Raw genomic sequence first — 24624 nt, 5'->3', positions numbered from 1 at the left:
ACTTGGCCTCCACCTTACCACCAGCACTGAGAGAGCTCAGCCTCTCAGGTCATGGGTTTATTTATCTGTCTCAGTTCAAAGGTCACAGTTCACCAACAGACAGGGTAGTAGTATTAAATCTTTATTACAGGAAGGTGCCAACCCAGCCCCTGCTCAAAATAAGATCCCTGATTGATTTATGGTATAGTAATAACAGGGTTCATACCCAGGAGGAACCTCAATTGGGGTGACAGGCTCGTGGTAATGGCTGGAGCGGGATCCGTGGAATGGCATCAAATACATTGTTTACATGTTTGATGCCATTCCATTTGCTCCGTTCCGGTCATTATTATAAGTCTCCTCTGGTTCATACACATTTTGACAAATGGAATTTCATGACTTTTCCATGACTTTTAAACCAAACTTCCATGACCAACCATTAGCTGTGTCTCTATGTACATAATGTATAAAAAAAAAGTAAATGTAATGTGGTATTGACACTGGCAGGCTGATCTCTGATCCCATTTACAATCTCCTGTAGTTGTGCAAGCACTTAACCCCCCCCAAAGTAAAATACCAGATAGGCAATTGCAAAAAACACATGGTCAACCCTCAGTCTGTAGAGATACTAGGTGTGCAGGCATTTGATCAAGCCCTGTTCAAACACATCAGAGCCAGTTTATCAAGGCCCGGCTGAGCAGCTAATTTCCAAAGTGTGGTTTGTTAAATGGGGACTGTAATAAAAGCCTGCACACCCACTAGCTCTCCTGGAGGATGGTTGACCACCCTTGATGTATAACATATAAAATACATTTTATGCCTTTGGAAATAATTCACTGATTTAATATATCAAAGAGCAAATGGCTATAGTAGCCTACACATTTTTTTATTCAGCAGATGCAAGTCCACAACTTTTCTTCAGGAAAGTACCTTTTCTAGTTTACTCATATTTATCTTAGAAGTGTTTACTGTGCAGGCTAACTAGTTGTCTGCTAGAAGGGCTGGTCCATTTTTAGCCTAGTTGGCCTGCCTAACTAGTTTTTTTATTTTTATTATTATAATTATCTGGACTAATAATGGGGGCCTCAAGGGAAGAAAACGGGCCGGTTTGGGGGCCTCATGGAAAATATTTGCCGATGTGTTACAAATGCCAGGGACGATTTCTGGTCCCAGTCCGCCACTGCTGACTAACGTCTATTGAGTTGCAATGTCCTATACACTGGATACCCAAATCAACAGGAACTAACTCGTTTTGAAGCCAAATAATCCAAAATAAAGGCTACATCTAATATTTTTTTCCTAAAATTACTGTTCGCGATTCACAAAATTATTTTGATTCACATTCGGTTCGAATGAACAAACACAGACGCGCAGTGTCATTCCGATCTTGGCGATATGCAGATTTTTGGGGGGATTGATAAAATATGTAAAAACTGTGACTAAATACATTTTATTAACAAATTATTAAATACATTTCCATGACTTTTCCAGGCTTAGGAAACACCATTATAAAATTCCATTACTTTTAATGACCATAGAAACCCTGAAATAACTTTGTATCGTGTTATGTTTTGATGGTTGTTTGAAAGAGGTCAGATTTGACAAATTAGCAGGTAACATTTAGCCAGTTGGAACCAGCCGGATCGGTGTGGCTAGGTAAAATTAACCTCTGAAGTTATTCCTCCCTGATTCTGTGGTGACAGAGTCTAGATTTCTGACAGAAACTACAGACAGTTAGGTTGCTTCTCACTCTAGCCATATTGTCAAAGGTAGACTGGTATGATTCAGGCTGCGTCCCAAATGGCATCCTATTTCCTATATAAAACGCCCATAGGGCTCTGGTCAAATGTAGAGCACTATACAGTATAGGAAAGTGTGTGCGCCATTTAGGACATACCCACCGTCCTCAAAAGCACTGCCCCCCACCAACACCAGGCAGCCTCCACAAAAGTATTTCCTTCAGTCACACAAACATCACTTCACACAACACCCCCAAGGCTTGGACCATGCAGGGTGGCCAAGATGATGGCATCACTTCTCAGAGCCAACGTTAGATAAACAACACCTTCACTAAAAGAACACACAGTTCAGTATGTCCCAGATTCTGCCAATGATGGCAAAACAACAAACGAACCATGGCTGGCACTTCAGAAACGTATTCTGAGTGTCTTTACAATAAGGAACCGTTCGTTTCTTATAATGTCCGGATATAAAAGCTTGAGAAACGACTTGTGTGATACTGTCAAACTGTTATCTAAATGCCCTCTGGTACATGGATACAGCTGCCTGAAAGTAAAGCCCTTTAACAGTACTCTAGACACTTAGGGCCCTCTTGAATCAAATCTGATAATGTGCTTGCTGGGATAAGACAAAAAAGAACACAGAAAGATGTAGATGTAAATCTCCTGCATCCAATAAATAAATACATATTTTTAAATGGTGTTTATTCGTTCACAATTCACACTCATTATTACACAAAGGGCAATAAACATCAAACAATAAAAAACATATTTGAATAGAAAATGAGACATTTAAAACAGGGAGCCCTATGTCCCCATGGAGTCCATTGTAAACCATAGGCAGGTGTCGGCCCAATCCTAAATGGACCCCTAGAACCTTCACCTAATGCTCTTGTGAGGATTCGATTTGTATATGCAATATGGTGAAACCTTCACCTAGCCTATCAAACAGCAAGGTGGAGTTATTACCATATCGATTGCACCAGTCAAATCCTCTCCACAATTGCATACTGGCTTAGGGGTCCATTTGGAATTGGGCCATCCTGTGATCCTTACATCACTCCCCACCGTTGGTGGCTATCTTGTTGGTCTCCTCCTTTCCTGTCAATGTCCTTTTGCTGATGCCGCTGAAGTACTTTTCCCTGAAGGCGTTGTGGCCTTGGTATGGGCTAAAGTGAGGGTCTGACAGGTGGGCCAGCACATCTGTCTCCTATGGAGAGAGAAAATACAATTTAGCCCCATATACCAACGACAGAAAGGTCTTAGTACAATTATACCTCTTAAATATGCGGAAAAAAAGTGTGAGGGTTTGCCTTCACAAAGTGGAACCAATTCACCTACAACATCGGTTAAGTAAACAACTTTAGCGTCATAAAAATGCCTTTGAACACAGGCGAAGGAAGAAAGAAACCAGATGATATCAGACCTCTGCCAGGTATCCCATTAAACTAACCAAACAACCACAGGATAAAATTCTCACCTTGTTTTCCACCTTTCTGTCACAAGCTCAGTGTAACAATAATAAAATGTTAGCAGAGTGTTAAGTTCCTCATATTGTCCTGGTTAGGGCTTTGGCCAGGTCGTTAGGCAGTGTTTGGCAGGCAAGTTGGATGGAGCGGGAGGGATGGTGAGAGGGATGAGGAGTAACGAGGTGTCGGGGATGCAGAGTGCTAGAAGGGATGACTTCACAACTGGCCTGCCATTCGTCAATGCAACCTCTCTCCGTCGGCCCTGGTTACCACTGCCAGGCAACCTGTCATGGACCTAGAGATGGTTTCCTTCAGTCTCCACCACATCCAAGAGCTTAAAGAGCAATCCTAGATATGAAGCTCCTAATACTTCGTTAGAGCAGGGCTATTCAATAACCACAGAGGGTCAAAGTTTTCCAGGTTATCTTTTCTACCTGGTAGTCATTGATAGGCCTAGAGTTCACACACCTGTCCCAGATCTGAACATTTCCCAACACGACCATACACCAAACCATTCGACACAGAATAGGAAAGCACAGCAACTAACTTCAAAGTGCTCCGTGGTAGGAGTTAAAAACACAAACATCACCTCTGAATGGAAGCAGTTAAATTCACACAAACTGACACTGCAAACTCTCTGACACACACACCACCCCCCGTCCCATGTCATAGAGACATTGAACCACTGGACACTTCCCATTTCCCACTGAGTATTTAAACACTCTATTCCCATCATAGCTCATTCGAATAATTCTACTACTGTACTTTGTATTTAGTGACTGTTTATACCCACAGCATATCTTATTTACATACTGGATTATTGACATAGCTCACTAATATTTACTGCTGTACACATCATTCTTAGTACATCTGGTGTAAATTGTTCCGGTGTATACATACAGTGCCTTTGGAAAGTAAAAGGGTCTAATTTTGGACTCATCAGACCAAAAGTACAGATTTCCACCGGTCTAATGTCCATTGCTCTTGTTTCTTGGCCCAAGCAAGTATCTTTTTCTTGTTAGTGTCCTTTAATAGTGGTTTCTTTTCAGCAATTCAATTCACGCTGAACAGTTGATGTTGAGATGTGTCTGTTACTTGAAACCTGTGAAGCATTTATTTGGGCTGCAATTTCTGAGGCTGGTAACTCTAAGGAACAGATAGATCCTCCACAGCAGAGGTAACTCTGGGTCTTCCTTTCCTGTGGCGGTCCTCATGAGAGCCAATTTCATCATAGCGCTTGATGGTTTTTGCTACTGTACTTGAAGAAACTTTCAAAGTTCTTCAAATGTTATGGATTGACTAACCTTCATGTCTTAGTAATGATGGACTCTCGTTTCTCTTTGCTTATTTGAGCTGTTCTTGCCATAATATGGACTTGGTATGTTACCAAATAGGGCTATCTTCTATAAACCAACCATACCTTGTCACAACACAACTGATTGGCTCAAACGCATTAAGAAAGAAAGAAATTCCACAAATTAACAAGGCACATCTGTTAATTGAAATGCATTCCAGGTGACTACCTCATGAAGCTTGTTGAGAGAATGCCAAGAGTGTGCAAAGCTGTCATCAAGGCAAAGGGTGGCTACTTTGAAGAATAGAATATCTTATATAGATAGATTTTGTTAACACTTTTTTTGGTTACTACATGATTCCATATGTGTCATTTCATAGTTTTGTTGTCTTCACTATTATTCTACAATGTAGAAAATAGTAAAATAAAGAACAACCCTTGAATGGGTAGGTGTGTCCAAACTTTAGGCTGGTACTGTATGTAAATATGATATTTCTGTAGATGATTGAGAGAGAAAAAACCCGATTTAATCCATTTTGAATTCAGGCTGTAACACAACAAAATGTGGAATAAGTCAAGGGGTATGAATACTTTAAAGGAACTGTATCTATATATAATAGCATGCTATGAGATATATGTTTCAGGTTTGGGGCTCTGGGAGTCAGAGACATATTCCAGTGTGTGTGTGTGTGTGTGTGTGTGCGCGCGCATGCGGTGATTCGTGCAGGTCTTGCCTTTATGGGAACAATTTGGTGTTTTGAAGTGAAGAGGTTGTCAAATCCAAAGATGGATTATTTTCCATAAAATGTGTGATTAAGTCATTTAAGTGCTGTATATAAAAAAAGCCAATCATAGCCAGATGCTGAGAAGAGAGAAGCACCATCGACATCCCCCTTAACTGTAACTGTGTTGTATTGCGCGTGTACGTTTAAAGAACACACACAGACAACTCATAATAAACATTAAAAGAAACGACCTCACTGTCAACTGCATTTATTTTCAGCAAACTTAACATGTGTAAATATTTGTATGAACATAACAAGATTTAACAACAGACATAAACTGAACAAGTTCCACAGACATGTGACTAACAGAAATTGAATAATGTGTCCCTGAACAAAGGGGGGGGGTCAAAATCAGAAGAAACAGTCGGTATCTGGTGTGGCCACCAGCTGTATTAAGTACTGCAGTGCATCTCCTCCTCATGGACTGCACCAGATTCGCCAGTTCTTACTGTGAGACGTTACCCCACTCTTCCACCAAGGCACCTGCAAGTTCCCAGACATTTCTGGGGGGAATGGCCCTAGCCCTCACCCTCCGATCGAACAGTTCCCAGACGTGCTCAATGGGATTGAGATCAGGGCTCTTTGCTGGCCATTGCAGAACACTGACATTCCTGTCTTGCAGGAAATCACACACAGAACGAGCAGTATGGCATTGTCATGCTGGAGGGTCATGTCAGGATGAGCCTGCAGGAAGGGTACCACATGAGGGAGGAGGATGTCTTCCCTGTAACGCACAGTGTTGAGATTGCCTGCAATGACAACAAGCTCAGTCCGATGATGCTATGACACACCGCCCCAGACCACGACGGACCCTCCACCTCCAAATTGATCCTGCTCCAAATCCGACCATCATCCCTGATGAGACAAAATGGCGACTCGTCAGTGAAGAGCACTTTTTGCCAGGCCTGTCTGGTCCAGCGACGGTGGGTTTGTGCCCATAGCCGACAATGTTGCCGGTGATGTCTGGTGAGGACCTGACTTACAACAGGCCTACAAGCCCTCAGTCCAGCCTCTCTCAGCCTATTGCGGACAGTCTGAGCACTGATGAAGGGATTGTGCGGTCCTGGTGTAACTCGGGCAGTTGTTGTTGCCATCCTGTACCTGTCCTGCAGGTGTGATGTTCGGATTTACCGATCCTGTGTAGGTGTTGTTACACGTGGTCTGCCACTGCAAGGATTATCAGCTGTCCATCCTGTCTCCCTGTAGCGCTATCTTAGGCGTCTCACAGTACGGACATTGCAATTTATTTCCCTGGCCACATCTGCAGTCCTCATGCCTCCTTGCAGCATGCCTAAGGCACGTTCACACAGGTGAGCATGGACCCTGGGCATCTTTCTTTTGGTGTTTTTCAGAGTCAGTAGAAAGGCCTCTTTAATGTCTTAAGTTTTCATAACTGTGACCTTAATTGCCTACCGTCTGCAAGCTGTTAGTGTCTTAACGACCGTTTCACAGGTGCATGTTCATTGATCAAAATCCAAGATGGCGTAGCAGTCAGATGTGTGTTTGTCTTGTCCCATGTAAATAGTCGGTTTCATCGTTTTTTTCCCCCTATATATTTTAATCTCACTTTCCACCTACGATCTAAATATACTTTCCTGCAACACGCCTCACCCAATGTGGTACGGATCTGCTTTTTTTATACGTTATAACTGGAACCTCCATCAGAAGCTAGCTACTAGCTAGTAGTCACTGTTAGCCACGGCTAGCGGTCTTCACCTTTAGCTCGAACACCAGCCAGCTTTAGCTCGGTCAATACTTGCCAGTCTGCACAGCGCGATATCAACCCAGAGCATATCGGACAGATTTTCTCCCCCACATCACCGGATTCCTGCCGCAAGCTCTGGGCAATTACACCGGATAATCACAGCTAGCTAGCTACAACCGAGTGGCTACTGCTGGCTAAAGCCTCTGTCCTGCAGCAAGCACCAGTTGGCCTTGAGCTAGCCTGGAGCTAGGCCCATCTCCCGGCTAGCCTGAAGAGGTATACCCGCTTATTCGTGGGCTACAATACCTCTTTTGCCAATTGGCCTGGACCCTTTATTGCCAACACGGAGCCCGCCGATCCATCATGACTGGTCTGACGACGTAATTGTCCGATGTGGTTTCAACAGGCTTTGCCTTTGCGTTGTCGCCGAAGACCCATCTGCTAGCCCCGATCCGCTAGCTTTCTGAGCGTCGTGCCTCCCACTCGCCTAGCATAGTAGCGACTACCGAACAGCTCCCGGACTCACCTATTGCTGCTCATTAGACCCTATGATCACTCGGCTACACATCCATCTCTCTAATGTCAATATGCCTTGTCTTCTGCTGTTTCGGTTAGTTATTGTTATTTCACTGTAGAGCCCCTAGTCCAGCTCAACATGCCTTACACACCCCACACATGGGGAGACCTCACCTGGCTTAAATGATGACTCCAGAGATGCAAGCTCTCTCATCATCACTCAATGCCTAGGTTTACCCCCACTGTACTCACATCCTACAATACCCTTGTCTGTACATTATGCCCTGAATCTATTCTACCACACCCAGAAATCTGCCCCTTTTATTCTGTTCCCAACGCACTAGATGACCTGTTCTTATAGCCTTTAGCCGTACCCTTATCCTACTCCTCCTCTGTTCCTCTTGTGATGTAGAGGTTAACCCAGGCTCTGTAGCCCCCCAGCATCACACCTATTCCCAGGCGCTCTCATTTGTTGACTTATGAAACCATAAAAGCCTTGGTTTCATGCATTTGACTTCAGAAGCCTCCGACCTGAGTTTGTTTCATTCACTGCTTTAGCACCCTCCGCCAACCCTGATGTCCTAGCCGTGTCTGAATCCTGCCTTAAAAAGGCCACCAAAAAACCTGAAATGTCAATTCCCAACTACAACATTTTCCGTCAAGATAGAACTACCAAAGGGGGCGAAGTTGCAATCTGCTGCAGAGATAGTATGATAGCATGCAGAGTTCTATCTAGGTCTGTGCCCAAACAGTTCAAGCTTCTACTTTTAAAAATCCACCATTCCAGAAATAAGTCTCTCACTGTTGCCGCTTGTTATAGACCCCCCTCAGCTGTGCCCTGGACACCATATGTGAATTGATTGCCCCCCATTTATCTTCAGAGTTCATACTGTTAGGTGACGTAAACTGGGATATGTTTAGCCCCCCGGCCATCCTACAATCTAAGCTTGACGCCCTCAATCTCATACAAATTATCAAGAAACCTACCAGGTACAATCCTCAATCCGTAAACATGAACACCCTCATAGCTAGCATCCTGACTAACTTGCCCTCTAAATACACCTCTGCTGTCTTCAACCAGGATCTCAGCGATCACTGCCTCATTGCCTGCGTGCGTAATGGGCCAGCGATAAAATGACCACCCCTCATCGCCGTCAAATGCTCCCTAAAACACATCAGCGAGCAGGCCTTTCTAATCGACCTGGCCCGAGTATCCTGGAAGGACATTGACTACATCCCGTCAGTAGAGAATGCCTGGTTGTTCTTTAAAAAGTGCTTTCCTCACCATCTTAAATAAGCATTCCCCATTCAAAAAATGTAGAACTAAGAACAGATGTAGCCCTTGGTTCACTCCAGACTTAACTGCCCTTGACCAGCACAAAAACATTCTGTGGCGTACCACATTAGCATCGAATAGCCCCCACCATATGCAACTTTTCAGGGAAGTCAGGAAGCAATATACTCAGTCAGTTAGGAAAGCTAAGGCTAGCTTTTTTTTAAACAGAAATTTGCATCCTGTAGCACCAATTTCAAAATGTTTTGGGACACCGTAAAGTCCATGGAGAATAAGAGCACCTCCTCCCAGCTGCCCACTGCACTGAGGCTAGGAAACACTGTCACCAGAAAAATGCTTATTGAAATTCTCGATTATTGAAGATTTATCATCTTCAATAATCGAGAATTTCAATAAGCATTTTTCTATGGCTGGCCATGCTTTCCACCTGGCTACCCCTACCCCGGCCAACAGCTCTCCACCCCCTGCAGCAACTTGCCCAAGCCGCCCCCGCTCCTCCTTCACTCAAATCAAGATAGCTGATGTTCTGAAAGAGCTGCAAAATCTGGATCCCTGCAAATCAGCTGGGCTAGACAATCTAGACCCTCTCCTTCTAAAATTATCTGCCGCAATTGTTGCAATCCCTTTTAACTAGCCTATTAAACCTCTCTTTCGTATCGTCTGAGATCCCTAAAGATTGGAAAGCTGCCCCAGTCATCCCCCTCTTTAAAGGGGGAGATACTTTAGACCCAAACTGTCACAGACCTATATCCATCCTGCCCTGCCTTTGTAAAGTCTTCGAAAGCCAAGTTAACAAACAGATGACCGACCACTTCGAATCCCACCGTACCTTCTCCACTATGCAATCTGGTTTCCGAGCTGGTCAAAGGTGCACCTCAGCCACGCTCAAGGTCCCAAACGATATCATAACCGCCATAGATAAAAGACAGTACTGTGCAGCCGTCGTCATCGACCTGGCCAAGGCTTTCGACTCTGTCAATCACTGCATTCTTATCGGCAGACTCAATAGCCTTGGTTTCTCAAATGACTGCCTCGCCTGGTTCACCAACTACTTCTCAGATAGAGTTCAGTGTGTTAAATCGGAGGGCCAGTTGTCCGGACCTCTGGCAGTCTTTATGGGGGTGCCACAGGGTTCAATTCTCGGGCTCTTGCTGGTGGTGATTCTCTGATCCACCTCTACGCAGACGACACCATTCTGTATACATCTGGGCCTTCCTTGGGCACTGTGTTAACAAACCTCCAAACGAGCTTCAACGCCATACAACACTCCTTCTGTGGCCTCCAACTGCTCTTAAATGCAAGTAAAACTAAATGCATGCTCTTCAACCGATTGCTGCCCGCACCTGCCCGCACGCCCAGCATCACTACTCTGGACGGTTCTGACTTAGAATATGTGGACAACTACAAATACCTAGGTGTCTGGTTAGACTGTAAACTCTTCTTCCAGACTCACATTAAGCATCTCCAATCCAAAATCAAATCTAGAATCGGCTTCCTATTTTGCAACAAAGCCTCCTTCACTTATGCTGCCAAACATACCCTTGTAAAACTGACTATCCTACCGATCCTTGACTTCGGCGAAGTCATTTACAAAATAGCCTCCAACACTCTACTCAGCAAACTGGATGTAGTCGATCACAGTGCCATCCGTTTTGTCACCAAAGCCCCATATACTACCCACCACTGCGACCTGTATGATCTCGTTGGCTGGCCCTTACTACATATTAGTCGCCAAACCCACTGGCTCCAGGTCATCTATAAGTCTTTGCTAGGTAAAGCCCTGTCTTATCTCAGCTCACTGATCAGCATATTAACACCCACCCATAGCACGCGCTGCAGCAGGTATATTTCACTGGTCACCCCCAAAGCCAACACTTCCTTTGGCCGCCTTTCCTTCCAGTTCTCTGCTGCCAATGACTGGAATGAATTGCAAAAATTACTGAAACTGGAGACTTATATCTCCCTCACTAATTTAAGCATCAGCTGTCAGAGCAGCTTACCGATCACTGTACACAGCCCATCTGTAAAGAGCACACCCAACTACCTCATCCCCATACTGTAATTTATTATTTTGCTCTTTTGCACCCCAGTATCTCTACTTGCACATCATCATCTGCACATCTATCACTCCAGTGTTAATGTTAAATTGTAATTATTTTGCCACTATGGCCCATTTATTGCCTTACCTCCCTAACCTTACTACATTTGCACACACAGTAGATAGAGTTGTCTATTGTGTTATTGACTGTACATTTGTTTATCCCAAGTGTAACTCTATGTTGTTGTTTTTGTCACACTGCTTTGCCTTATGTTGGCCAGGTCGCAATTGTAAATGAGAATTTGTTCTCAACTGGCCTACCTGGTTAAATAATGGTGAAATAAATTAAATAAAAATGGTTTATAGTTCATTGAACAAGCATGGGAAAAGGTGTTTAAACCCTTTACAATGGAGATCTGTGGTCATTTGGATTTTTACAAATGATCTTTTTAAGACAGGGTCCTGAAAATGAGAAGTTTCTTTTTTTGCTGAGTTTATGTGCATGCTCGCACATACAAACACGGCACAAACATATTCAGTGGCACACACGGGTACTTTCTTTAGATACATGTGTGTCATTCATAGTAAGCGCAACACGAAAACCTACAATTATATGGTGTTGCAATCACATTCACAAAGGGATCCATCTACCTTTTCGAAATGGGTGACGTTCCACTCAAATGCATACACACGCTCATAACAGCACAGTCACATACAGGCCAGATGAACACACACAGGGTAGTACAAAAGGAAAAGCACACACACACACACACACACACACACACACGGGCGGACAGACAGACACATACAGATGGAAGGACAGACAGACACCCACCTCTGGTTCCTTGATCTTCTCCATGGTGATGAGACGTCTGGAGGTGTGGCTGGAAAGGGTCTGTTCACAGTTACTGACCAGTCTGAGACAGGCGTTCAGGGGCACCATCTCTTCACAGTACCTACAACACACACACACACAAACACTCTACTGGTGAATCATCATGGTTGAGTACATTTTTAAACAGCCGGTCCTGTACTGTAGCATGAACCAATAAGTCTAAAGGGTTGATGGGTCCAAAATATCCTCCAAAACCACAATATCTGCATCTCACCATACACTCACCTGCAGAGTAGACCAGCCTTAGCCTCCATGTAATCCCCTCAAAATTACACTACATCCAGGCCAGGTCAGCTCTCTCTCTCCATTAAACTCAACCCAGATCAGCCCTCTCCTCCCTCCTTCTCGCTATCCTCTTTCCCGCTCCCAACTCTAGGCCATTTCTCTCTCAGCTCTAGGCCTTTACTGACCATGTCATGATCTGACTGAAGTGGACAAAAGCCACTGTGAAAAAGGTGAACTAGATTAGATTTAAGATATCGGGAAAAACGTAGTCTTGTCAGGAGTGCTCAATGTGTGTGTGTGTGTGTGTGTGTGTTCATGCGCATGTCGGCCTAGCACCACAACTAAAGCTGTCCAGGGCAAGGTACTGTATTTATTAGGATCCCCATTAGCTAGGGTCAAAGCTGTAGCTACTCTTCCTGGGGTCCATGAAACATGACATTAATAGACCATTACATCTGAAGGACAGAACTACCTAAAATTACATAATACATAACATTAATCGACAGGTACAGAACTACATCAATTAAAAATAACACACTTTCATATTCTTTTGCCTTGGCAATCCATGCAACATGTACTCAAATGGCTCCACTACAGTCATCCATTTTGATACAGTTGCTTACTGTTACAACTGCAGCTCCTCATCCTAACCTCTCAGAACCAGTTGTTCTGTAAACACTAGCCAGAATCTCACAAAATTAGGAACCCCCCCATGTCCTTGGTTCTCCAGTTTAACGTCAATACTATTCATAATAATAATAATAATGTGATTAATAGATGCTATTGAATGCAAGTGCCTGTAGAATACAGGCCTCTAGTGTGTGTGTGTGTGTGTGTGTGTGTGTTTGTCAGCACTGTGACCAGAGCAAGGCATTCCTTCTACCTGCCAATCACATCTTATTACTGGGTAGCTGGACCGTCCACATGGGCCGTTTTACCACCTTTATGGATGGTAGACTGAGTTAACACTTTAAGGGCGGTAGACTGTAACACATACCTTAGTTAACACTTTAAGGGTGGTAGACTGTAACACATACCTTAGTTAACACTTTATGGGCGGTAGAATGTAACACAGCAAATGTTTGGTTTAGTTCATTTCTATGCACTAGACAGGGTGAAGGACGTAAGTTATTATGAATAGTATTGACGTCAAACTGGAGATTCTTATTTTGTGAGATTCTGGCTAGTGTTTACAGAACAACTGGTTCTGAGAGATTAGGATCAGGAGCTGCAGTTGTAACAGTAAGCAACTAACTAAATGGATGACTGCAGCATAGCCATTATTATGAGTACAGGTAGATTACGAGAGAGTGTTTGTTTGCATCTGTAGCACTTTCTCCTACCAGCACCACACTGACGCTGGGCCAGATTTTCACCCTACTGTTTGTCTTCTGGGTTGCCATGGCCACTGTGGAATACAGGCCTCTAATGTATTGTGGTGTGTGTGCTTCGGTGAGCACCCTAAACAAAGCGGGCGTTAATTCTTCCTGCCAATCACCTCTTATTACTGGGTAGCTGGATCTGCCACATTGGCCGTTTCATTTAAAGATGGGTGGGGCTGGGCCTTTCACTTTCAATACAGCTTTTTCCATCCTCAGACAAATATAGAGTTGAAACCTCTGTGCAGATGCTTATAAGCAGCACAGGAGGCTGCTGAGGGGAGAACGGCTCATAATAATGCCTGGAACGCAGCGAATAGAATGGCATCAAATACATCAAATCAAAATGTATGTCACATGCGCCGAATACAACAGGTGTAGACCTTATAGTGAAATGTTTACTTTGAAGCCCTTAACCAACAATGCAGTATATAAAAAAACAAATACCCCCCCAAAAATAAGAAATAAAAGTAACAAATAATTAAAGAGCAGCAGTAAAATAACAATAGCGAGGCTATACACAGGGTGCACCGGCACAGAATCAATGGAAACCATGTGTATGATGTATTTGATACGATTCAAATAATTCCACTCCAGCCATTACCACGAGCCTGTCCTCCCCAATTAAGGTGCCACCAACCTCATGTGATAGGCAGGTAGACTAGGGGTCAGGTTAGAGTCCATTTAAGCCCAGTAGGCTGAGGTGCAGTAGACTAGCCCATGTCTTCTACCTTTATTTCCTGGTCAGGGCTCTACACTGACTTTTTTTGACAAGGGGCATGTGTGCGCCTAAGTTGAAAAATGTAGGAGCACAAAGAAATTTAGGAGCACAATGAAATATATTTGACGTAACAAGCCGTTTTCATTGTAGCAATGGTGCAAGGGTGACGGTCATGAATCTGCACTCCGTGTATTCTCCATGGCACTCAGGGGCTGCCGCACAGTGAAGTAATCCTTGCCATAATTATCTTATTATTATTTTATTTTTTTGCCGCTCTGGTGCTCCAAATAAAAAATGTCAGGTCGCACAGCAAAATATTTAGACGCATATGCAAGTAAAATGGTCGCACTGGAGAGCCCTAATGGTATACTGTAGGTCAGAGACACCGGCATTAAGCAGAAGGATCTGTCCTCAGTATGGCAGCAGCAGGAGTGTTGTAGACAAAAGGAAGTTGATAACCCGGTAAAACCAACCATGGGGATTCAAACCCCATCAGCTTCCTGTTAGCTTTGCACTCTGCTTCATTAGCGCCGTCTGGCTCATGACTTTAACCCATAGAGAATGATAGAAACCTCTATTGACCAAAAGGCCATTTTAGCATGGGCAGCGCCATTGAGGGCTTCCACCATGCTTCGGCCATTTTAAAGTAGTCAACTCGTGGTGATTCCTATGGGTTGTAGCCTCAATGGCGCTGCCCATGCTGTCACAGATGCCATAATAGCACAGATATAAAGATGAGTCCTCTATCTATCTCTATGCTTTAGCCTCAGAGATAATGGGTCTGGTTCCTGCCAAGGCGCTACAGCAGAGGAAATGGCAACAGACCACACCGCAACTGGAAAAGTTTTGAACTAGTTCAAACTTAAATACAGCATCAGAGGGGGGAGAAAGAGAGCGACTAATGAGCTTGAAAAGCCACAGAGTTAATTGAAACACTGAAAGGCAGCTGAGGCACGGGGCAAGGCGGTGCTCGTCATGACGATGGCGGAAATGTTTTAATTGGCTGGCTTAGGGGACCTCATCACTCAGGCCTGTGACCAGTGTTTGGGGACCCCATATTGGCCTGCGTCTGGTCCCACCCCAGCCCAGCAACAGTAATACAACACAGCAAATCGTTTTTTCCTACAGCAGCTGCACTGCAACCCCCCCCTTTGTGACACCAGTGTTTACAAACAAGCATGTTGCTACACAGTCCTGTCCCCTTACACCATTTAGTCACCCTGTTCTATGTCAAAGGTCCACTGCAGTAACAGTCATTGGTGAAAGGCGACATCTAGTGGTGTAGTATATCTCGCTCTCTCAGGACAGACTTAGAACCACCTAAATCTAACCAGCTTAGAGCTCTACCATTAATGTTTCAACAGTGTTGCACAGATCTGGACCTGGAGACAGGCTGTGTTTGGTCAGTGTCAGCCAATCAGCATGTCTGGCCTCATGGGTTTATTTTGGCACTCTGCCCTGAATGAGACAGGGTCAGGAACTGCTAGGTAGTTACACACCCGGAGTGAGGAGCAGAGCAGAGCACAGGCACACACAGAGGCACACAGTCAGTCAGACAGAGGCATACAGTTGCACACAGACACAAACACACACTCTCTCTTTCAACCACCAATGCTAAGGGCTATAGCCCTCTCTCCCTTTCCCTGTCTCAGCCAGTCAGTGTGGGGAACTCCAGTGTGTGTGTCACAGACAGTCAGGAGGAACTGCTGGAGGTGAGCGGGAGGTGTAATAGAAACATCACAGGGCTGTGGTGCGTGGTCTGGTCTCATCTTCCTGATGCTCAGACCCTGCCCTGTAATCAGTGGCCAGGAGTCCCAGGGGCCTGTATCCTGTCTGTGGTCCACACAGTAAACCAGCTGTATGAAACAATACACCCAATATACCTCAGGACACCTGCACACTGACCAGAACACCACTAACCCCAGGCCTGAAGACTTTATGGGACAGAGAATGAGATGTACTGATGGGAATAAACACCTGGTCCTGACAGAGAATATGATGCTTATGAGGGGGGAAGAGGTGCAGGGAGAAAAGCCTGTATCTAAACTAGAATGCTTCGTTAAGCAGATCTAGTACAGTAGCAACACTTCATCAGGGTGTAGGCTAAATCACCAGTGTGACTGTTGCCCTCTAGTGTTTTTAAAGTTATTTTATTTAACCTGGTAGGCCAGCTGAGAACAAGTTCTCATTTACAACTGCAACCTGGCCAAGATAAAGCAAAGCAGTGCGACAAAAACAGCAAGTTACACATAAACAAACATAGTCAATAACACAATAGAAAAATCTATGTAGAGTGTGTGCAGATGTGGAAGAGTAGGGAGGTAAGGCAATAAATAGGCCATTGTGGTGAAATAATTACAATTTAGCATTAACACTGGAGAGATAGATGTGCAGACGATGTGCAAGTAGAGATACTGGAGTGCAAAAGAGCAAGAGGATAAGTAACAATATGGAGATGAGGTAGTTGGGTGTGCTATTTACAGATTGGCTGTGTACAGGTATAGTGATCGGTGAGCTGCTCTGACAGCTGATGCTTAAAGTTAGAGAGGGAGATATGAGAATCCAGCTTCAGTGATTTTTACAATTCGTTCCAGTCATTGGCAGCAGAGAACTGGAAGGAAAGGCGGCCAAAGGAAATGTTGGCTTTGGGGGTGACCAGTAAATATACCTGCTGGAGCGCGTGTTACGGTTGGGTTTTGCTATGGTGACCAGTGAGCTGAAATAAGGCGGGCTTTACCAAGCATAGACTTAAAGATAACTTGGAGCCAGTGGGTTTGGTGACGAATATGTAGTGAGGGCCAGCCAACGAGAGCATACAGGTCGCAGTGGTGGGTAGTATATGGGGCTTTGGTGACAAAACGGATGGCATTGTGATAAACTACATCCAGTTTGCTGAGTAGAGTGTTGGAGGCTATTTTGTAAATGACATCGCCAAAGTCAAGGATCGGTAGGATAGTCAGTTTTACGAGGGTATGTTTGGCAGCATGAGTGAAGGAGGCTTTGTTGAGCAATAGGAAGCCGATTCTAGATCGAAGATGCTTAATGTGAGTCTGGAAGGAGAGTTTACAGTCTAACCAGACACCTTGGTATTTGTAGTTGTCCACATATTCTAAGTCAGAACCGTCCAGAGTAGCGATGCTAGGCGGGCGGGCAGGTGCGGGCAACAATCGGTTGACGAGCATGCATTTAGTTTTACTTGCATTTAAAAGCAGTTGGAGGCCTCGGGAAGGAGTGTTATGGCATTGAAGCTCATTTGGAGGGTTGTTAGCAGTGTCCAAAGAAGGGCCGGATGTATACAGAATGGTGTCGTCTGCGTAGAGGTGGATCAGAGAATCACCAGCAGCAAGAGCGACATCATTGATATATACTGAGAAAAGAGTCGGCCCGAGAATTGAACCCTGTGGCACCCCCACAAAGACTGCCAGAAGTCCGGACAACTGGCCGTCCGATTTGACACACTGAACTCTGTCTTCGAAGTAGTTGGTGAACCAGGCGAGGTAGTCATTTGAGAAGCCAAGACTATTGAGTCTGCCGATAAGAATGCGGTGATTGACAGAGTCGAAAGTCTTGGCCAGGTCGATGAAGACGGCTGCACAGTACTGTCTTTTATCTATGGTGGTTATGATATCGTTTAGGACCAGCTCGGAAACCAGATTGCATAGCGGAGAAGGTACGGTGGGATTCGAAATGGTCGGTCATCTGTTTGTTAACTTGGCTTTCGAAGATTTTAGAAAGGCTGGGCAGGATGGATATAGGTCTAACAGTTTGTGTCTAGAGTGTCTCCCACTTTGAAGAGGGGGATGAACGCGGCAGCTTTCCAATCTTTAGGGATCTCAGACGATACGAAAGAGAGGTTGAATAGGCTAGCAATAGAGGTTGCAACAGTTTCTGCGGATAATTTTAGAAAGAGAGGGTCTAGATTGTCTAGCCCAGCTGATTTGTAGGGATCCAGATTTTGCAGCTCTTTCAGAACATCAGCTGTCTGGATTTGGGTGAAGGAGAAGTGGGGGGGGGCTTGGGCAAGTTGCTGCAGGGGGTGCTGAGATGTTGGCCGGGGGTGGGTAGCCAGGTGGAAAGCATGGCCAGCCATAGAAAAATGCTTATTGAAATTATCTATTATCGTAGATTTATCGGTGGTGACAATGTTTCCTATCCTCGGTACAGTGGGCAGCTGGGAGGAGGTGCTCTTATTCTCCATGGACTTTAGTGTCCCAAAACTTTTTGGAATTCGTGCTGCAGGATGCAAATTTCTGCTTGAAAAAGCTAGCCTTAGCTTTCCTAACTGACTGAGTATATTGGTTCCTGACTTCCCTGAAAAGTTGCATATGACGGGGGCTATTCGATGCTAATGCAGAACGCCACAGGATGTTTTTGTGCTGGTCAAGGGCAGTCAAATCTGGGGTGAACCAAGGGCTATATCTGTTCTTAGTTCTACATTTTTTGAATGGGGCATGCTTATTTAAGATGGAGAGGAAAACACTTTTAAAGAGCAATCAGGCATCCTCTACTGACGGGATGTAGTCAATGTCCTTCCAGGATACCCGGGCCAGGTCGATTAGAAAGGCCTGCTCACTAAAGTGTTTTAGGGAGCGTTTCACAGTATTGAGGGGTGGTCGTTTGACCGCGGACCCATTACGCACGCAGGCAATGAGGCAATGATCCCTGAGATCCTGGTTGAAGAGAGCAGAGGTGTATTTAGAGGGTAAGTTGGACAGGATGATATCTAAGAGGGTGCCCTTGGTTACGGATTTAGGGTTGTACCTGGTAGGTTCCTTGATAATTTGTGTGAGATTGAGGGCATCTAGCTTAGATTGTAGGACGGCCGGGGTGTTAAGGGCACAGCTGGGGGCAGAAAGGGGTCTATAACAAGCGGCAACAGTGAGTGACTTTCTGGAAAGGTGGAATTTTAAAAGTAGAAGCTCGAATTGTTTGGGTACAGACCTGGATAGTAAGACAGAACTCTGCAGGCTATCTCTGCAGTAGATTCCAACTCCGCCCCCTTTGCAGTTCTATCTTGTCAGAAAATGTTATAGTTAGGGATGGAAATGTCAGGATTTTTGGTGGCCTTCCTAAGCCAGGATTCAGACACGGCTAGGCCATCCGGGTTGGCGGAGGGTGCTAAAGCAGTGAATGAAACAAACTTAGGGAGGAGGCTTCTAATGTTAACATGCATGAAACCAAGGCTTTTACGGTTACAGAAGTCAACAAATGAGAGCGCCTGGGGAATGGGAGTGGAGCTATGCGCTGCAGGGCCTGGGTTAACCTCTACGTCACCAGAGGAACAGAAGAGGAGTAGGATAAGGTCTAACAGGGTAAAGGGAAAAAATAACAGCATCTATCAGCAGGAAAAACAGCTGACTGGTGAGGTTGACCCTGTGTGCAATGAGGTCTTATCAAATGCTGTTTGTATCTATTCAACATCACAACAGTTGATGACAGTGCTACTTGGTTTACACATAGAGAAGAGGGAGACTGTGTAGACGATAAATCTGTGAGCTCAAACCCATCTAAACACCATGACGATACATTAGACTGAACACCAGATGTGAATATTTGACCAATTCAGACTATAGAGCTTTAACAGGAAGTGCTGTATCCAGGGACCACAGATGGATATTAACCATGTACCTGTATGTAGATAACTCTGGTGCAATACTGGTGTTGTTGTGAACGGTCTCTGACAAATAAACACGTCAATACTCACTCTGGCCTATAGATTGGTAGCCAGTAGACTAGCCGCCCCCCAATGACCAGGTGATGAGCTGAGAAGTTTAACAGGTCAGTGAAGATGTCACTCAGGTGGTAGGCCATGGAAACGGGGACATGGCTGTCTCCAACACTGGATGAAAGATAAGGAGTCTGTTACTGCAGTGAAGATGCCTTTACACAGATTTAACATCATCTGAGAGGACTTTGTATATCTCTAGTGTATCTATTGCTTGCTTGCAAGTTTTATAGGCCTTCTTTTTCAAAACTAAGCAAATATGCAAAGCACTATAAACAACACAGACTCAAGAGGAAGATGAAGACGTACTAGTCTTCAGATGGCTTCACACTGTTTACACTGTCCTTCTGAGAGCCTGTTCTCCTGGTTGACTCCCGAATCCCATAGGGGGCTGAGAATGAAACAAAAACAAAAATGAAAGACAAGAGATTTCAACAGATTTAAATCTGAACAAATCACAAAGAATGTGGACTTCAACAGACAGACGTTTTACTCATGTATGACTGTACAGGAGACATTACTGGATGGGGGACCCTACATGGGAAGAGAACACACAGAGCTCTAGGATAAGAACATACGGTCAGTGATGATGGCGTCAAAGAGCACTCCATCCCTCCAGATAGGCTTGGAGGCGTCAGACACAAGGACGTCCACATACAGCTTCTCTGAGCCGTACTGACGCAGGTTGGCTCTGATGTTCTCATCTGGACCCCTCCACTTCTGGTTCTTACGACTCGCTTTGCCTGAAAAATAAACCAAAATACAGCAATGCACTGGGTTGTAATTAGGGCCGGGACGATACCAGTATCGCGATACCTCTTAGTATCGTGGCAAGGAAACAAAACACAAAGCGGATTTAACTTCTTTAGGAAAACAGCCCTAATGTTGGAAACATTATATTGTCATCCAGATTCATATTTATTTATTTTCAAAGCTATAGCACACAATATTTTACATGCACACAGGTATAAAAGGACCAGTAGAGTTTGATCTACTTCTTGATTTCTTTGCCATGGAAAAAATATTGAGATAGTGGTTATCGTCCCAGTCCTAGTTGTAATCATATCACATATCAAGTGTTAGGCCTATAGGACAATACAATTGGATTTGAGCATGAATATGAGCACAGGAAAAATTGAAGTATTTAAAAAGATGATAGAAAGAGCATAACCAACATAATGTTCATCGTATAAATGGATTAACTCGCTTACCAAAGCACAAGATATTTAGCTCTGGGTTTCAAAATAAGAGAAAGTAAACAAGGCCATTTCTAGGATATTACCTATCCCATGGATGGTGTTGTAATCAATATCTGTTCCACAGACATACGCACCAAAATGAGAGCATGCAACCAGGAGGCTACCTGAGAGAGAGAGAGAGAGAGAGAAAGAAAATATCCAATAAGCACAGACTAGCCTTGGGTTCAGCTAAGATGCAGTGTATTTCTGCAAGTGTCAGTTCAAAGACCAAAAGTAACTTTTTTCTTACCAGTCCCAACGAAGGGGTCGTAGACCAGGTCGTAAGCTTTGACCCTGGCGTGGTTGGCCATGATAAAAGACAACCCAGCGTCCATACTGGTGTTACCTATGAAGTGCCTGTTCTTCACACTGTGAGAGCGAATCAACTCACGCTGGCCATCTGCAATCTAAGGAACATACAGTTGATAAGACAAGATCCAATATAGGCTTACCTTCATCATTAAATTAAACAGTGCTTTTCAACCTGTTACCTGGCTTATACACGGGGGACTTGGGAAGACTCATAAGGACATAGGCCTCATGATAAGTTACACAAGAGGGAATACTTCAGGCAGACCAAAATGTGATTGGGAACCAAAGGTTAACAACCACTGCGGTAAATAACATTAATGAGTTATAGTAATTACTCATTTATATATTGACACAGAAATGAAGGAGCACACAGCACACTGACTCACCCATCTCCCAAAGTAGATGTAGAGGGGCTCGTCTGGGATGTCGTTAGGGTCAGTTCCATAGTCCTCCAACAGACAGAAGGTGTGTTTAGGGTTCCTTAGATTGACCCTTCCCTCGAAGGAGAGATATTCCATTGCCTTGGGGAGGAAGACCACAGGGTAACTTGTCCAGGTGTCATGGTGCATACTGCATATCAGTGCCTGCCTTTAACACAATAGTGCAGTACAAAAGGTAGAGTAAGTTGACTTTTCTGGGCTCAATCTTAGGTACAAATTACTGGGACCAAGTCAAATGTATCATACTCACATCTATCTTCTTAATTCTATCTTCGAACTCTAGAGTCTTGTTGAAAGTGTAGACATTGATTTTGTATGTGGAGTCTTTTTGTAGGAAGGGTGACTGTTGGGAGGGGTAAAGTTACACACATTAGATACTCCACATTAGTGGAGTAGTTTGCGCTCCATTTAGATAGTAATGTAATTTCTCACAAACCATGTTCTCTGTTGGATATTTCAAGAGCGAGGTCCTGAGTTCAATGTGCGTTCTGCCATGACCCCACAGCTCAAATGCAGACCTAGGTGATAAACAACCACAAAAAGGTCATTACAATTACTCTGACATTCAAGTTGAGAATAACCTCAGAAGAGAAGGGCTGATGAGCAATGCTGCAGTACCCCTCTAGCTCTTTTCATTGCAACTCCATTGTTGTTCTCTCTCACTTACTTTGCACAAACAGTTCTGGCCATGATGCTGTTGACATCTTCCTCTGACAAGCCATTCAGGCGCCAGAATGGAGACTGGGGAGAAGAATAGCAGATTTTAGGATTTGAGTAGCCTATGCATGGACACATGGCCAACTCCTCCCTTCATTGTGGGCCGGTTTAGGATTATTGGTGTCTCTGAGGGGTCTTTGGCCTGGTTTGCTAACTACCTCTCTCAAAGAGTGCAGTGTATAAAGTCAGAAAATCTGCTGTCTCAGCCACTGCCTGTCACCAAGGGAGCACCCCAAGGCTCAATCCTAGGCCCCACGCTCTTCCCAATTTACATCAACAACATAGCTCAGGCAGTAAGAAGCCCTCTCATCCATTTATATGCAGATGAATTTTGTGTCCAAAACAAAGGTCATGTGGTTTGGTAAGAAGAATTCACCTCTTCCCACAGATGTTAACACTACCTCTAAGTGTTTAGAGCTTGAGGTAGTCACCTCATACAAGTACTTGGGAGTATGGCTAGACGGTACACTGTCCATCTCTCAGCACATATCCAAGCTGCAGGCTAAGGTTAAATCTAGACTTGGTTTCCTCTGTCCTACTCGCTCCTCTTTCACCCCAGCTGCCAAACTAACCCTGATTCAGATGACCATCCTACCCATGCTAGATTACGGAGACAATTTATAGATCGGCAGGTAAGGGTGCTCTCGAGCGGCTAGATGTTGTTTAGCATTCGGCCATCATATTTGCCACCAATGCTCCTTATAGGACACATCACTACACTCTATACTCATCTGTAAACTGGTCATCTCTGTATACCTGCCGCAAGACCCAGTGGTTGATGCTTATTTATAAAACCCTCTTAGGCCTCACTCCCCCCTATCTACCTCAGCCCTCCTCCTCCACATACAACACCCGTTCTGCCAGTCACATTCTTTTAAAGGTTCCCAAATCACACACATCCCTAGGTTGCTCCTCTTTTCAGTTCGCTGCAGCTAGCAACTGGAGAATGAGCTGCAACAAACACTCAAACTGGACAGTTTTTTCTCAATCTCTTCATTCAAAGACTCAATCATGGACACTCTTACTGACAGTTGTGGCTGCTTTGTGTGATGAATTGTTGTTTTTACCTTCTTGCCCTCTGTGCTGTTGTCTGTGCCCAATAATGTTTGTACCATGTTTTGTGCTCCTACCATGTTGTGTTGCTACCATGTTGTGTTGTCATGTGTTGCTGCCTTCCTTTGTTGTTGTCTTAGGTCTCTCTTTATGTAGTGTCTCTCTTGTTGTGATGTGTGTTTTGGCCTATATTTATATTGTATTTTTAATCCCAGGTCCCTACAGGAGGCCTTTTGCCTTTTGGTAGGCCGTCATTGTAAATAAGAATTTGTTCTTAACTGACTTGCCTAGTTAAATAAAGGTTAAATAAAAAAATTAAAATTGGTATGGCTATCAGGCAAATAATACATATGGACACTAACTTATTTTACCTTTTCTTTGAAGCTTTCACCTGGATCAAACGGTTTGCCCCTGAGGGACAGCAGCGCCCTAATCTCCTGTAATGTTACGATGTACAAGAAATAAAATCAGAACATTTCTGAAGAATTCAAACATGACAGCTTGCAGCTTGTAACGTTACTAGCTTAGCAAGCTAATGTATGGGGAGAAATGCCGTAATGAGACACCCAGATCTTTAGAGATGGAGAGAAATAACACAACATTTACAGTTTGACAGAGGTGCGACATTGATATGCATACCGGTAGCCTGAAGTCAACATTGTCGTGGGCCAGATGTATCAAATATTGTAGGCATGTTCTGCTACAGTGGATCGCCATGTTCGAGTTCCCACGCAAAATACATCCGGCTAGAAACCGCGTCCCCGAAAATAGTGGTTCCTGTCTGTTTCAAAATAAATACCACTTTACCAGCAATGAATGTGCATTAAATGCATGTATTTTGGCAACGCAAAATAAAAATGAGTATGTTTCAGTTTTGTCATTAACGTCCAAATAATTGTGTGCTTATTATTCTGTATAGCTGCTACATAACTGCTTCATAAATTAGGGTGAATCATTTTACTGTAGAGAGAGCTAATGATCCACCAACTAAACATATCCCAAAGTTAAGCTGCTTTACTTCAGAACATTGCTCACTGACAGGGCACGTGACACCAACATTTAGCTACTTGCGTCATCACCACATTGTCATTGGCTACTTT

The 24624-nt window shown here is 44.2% G+C and overlaps 1 protein-coding gene across 1 annotated transcript; it reads right to left on the bottom strand.

The window, feature by feature from the left end:
- Nucleotides 1-2406: 2406 nt before the first annotated feature.
- LOC106579246 (tRNA (guanine(10)-N(2))-methyltransferase TRMT11) lies at nt 2407-24356 on the bottom strand. The gene is made up of 13 exons (XM_014158978.3): nt 24164-24356; nt 23896-23961; nt 22422-22495; nt 22191-22272; nt 22005-22097; nt 21701-21835; nt 21253-21409; nt 21047-21127; nt 20343-20507; nt 20074-20155; nt 19744-19878; nt 11655-11775; nt 2407-2928 (listed from the first exon to the last, which is right to left on the bottom strand). The coding sequence occupies exons 1-13, from the start codon at nt 24239-24241 to the stop codon at nt 2776-2778; spliced, it is 1422 nt and encodes a 473-aa protein (XP_014014453.3). The 5' UTR covers nt 24242-24356; the 3' UTR covers nt 2407-2775.
- Between the last annotated feature and the right edge of the window lie 268 nt (nt 24357-24624).

The sequence above is a fragment of the Salmo salar genome, chromosome 02 (assembly GCF_965601325.2).
Source record: "Salmo salar chromosome 02, fSalSal1, whole genome shotgun sequence".
Taxonomy (NCBI): domain Eukaryota; kingdom Metazoa; phylum Chordata; class Actinopteri; order Salmoniformes; family Salmonidae; genus Salmo; species Salmo salar.
This window is presented reverse-complemented; position numbering and strand designations above follow the sequence as displayed.

Bases quoted from the DNA above. Each gene is read 5' to 3' on its own strand.
- LOC106579246 (XM_014158978.3), bottom strand. From the start codon at position 24,241: ATGGCGATCCACTGTAGCAGAACATGCCTACAATATTTGATACATCTG. The intron at 22,273-22,421 runs GTAAGTGAGAGA...TTTATCACCTAG, and splicing joins GCCAGAACTGTTTGTGCAAA to GTCTGCATTTGAGCTGTGGG. The intron at 20,508-21,046 runs GTAATATCCTAG...TTTATTTTTCAG, and splicing joins CAACACCATCCATGGGATAG to GCAAAGCGAGTCGTAAGAAC.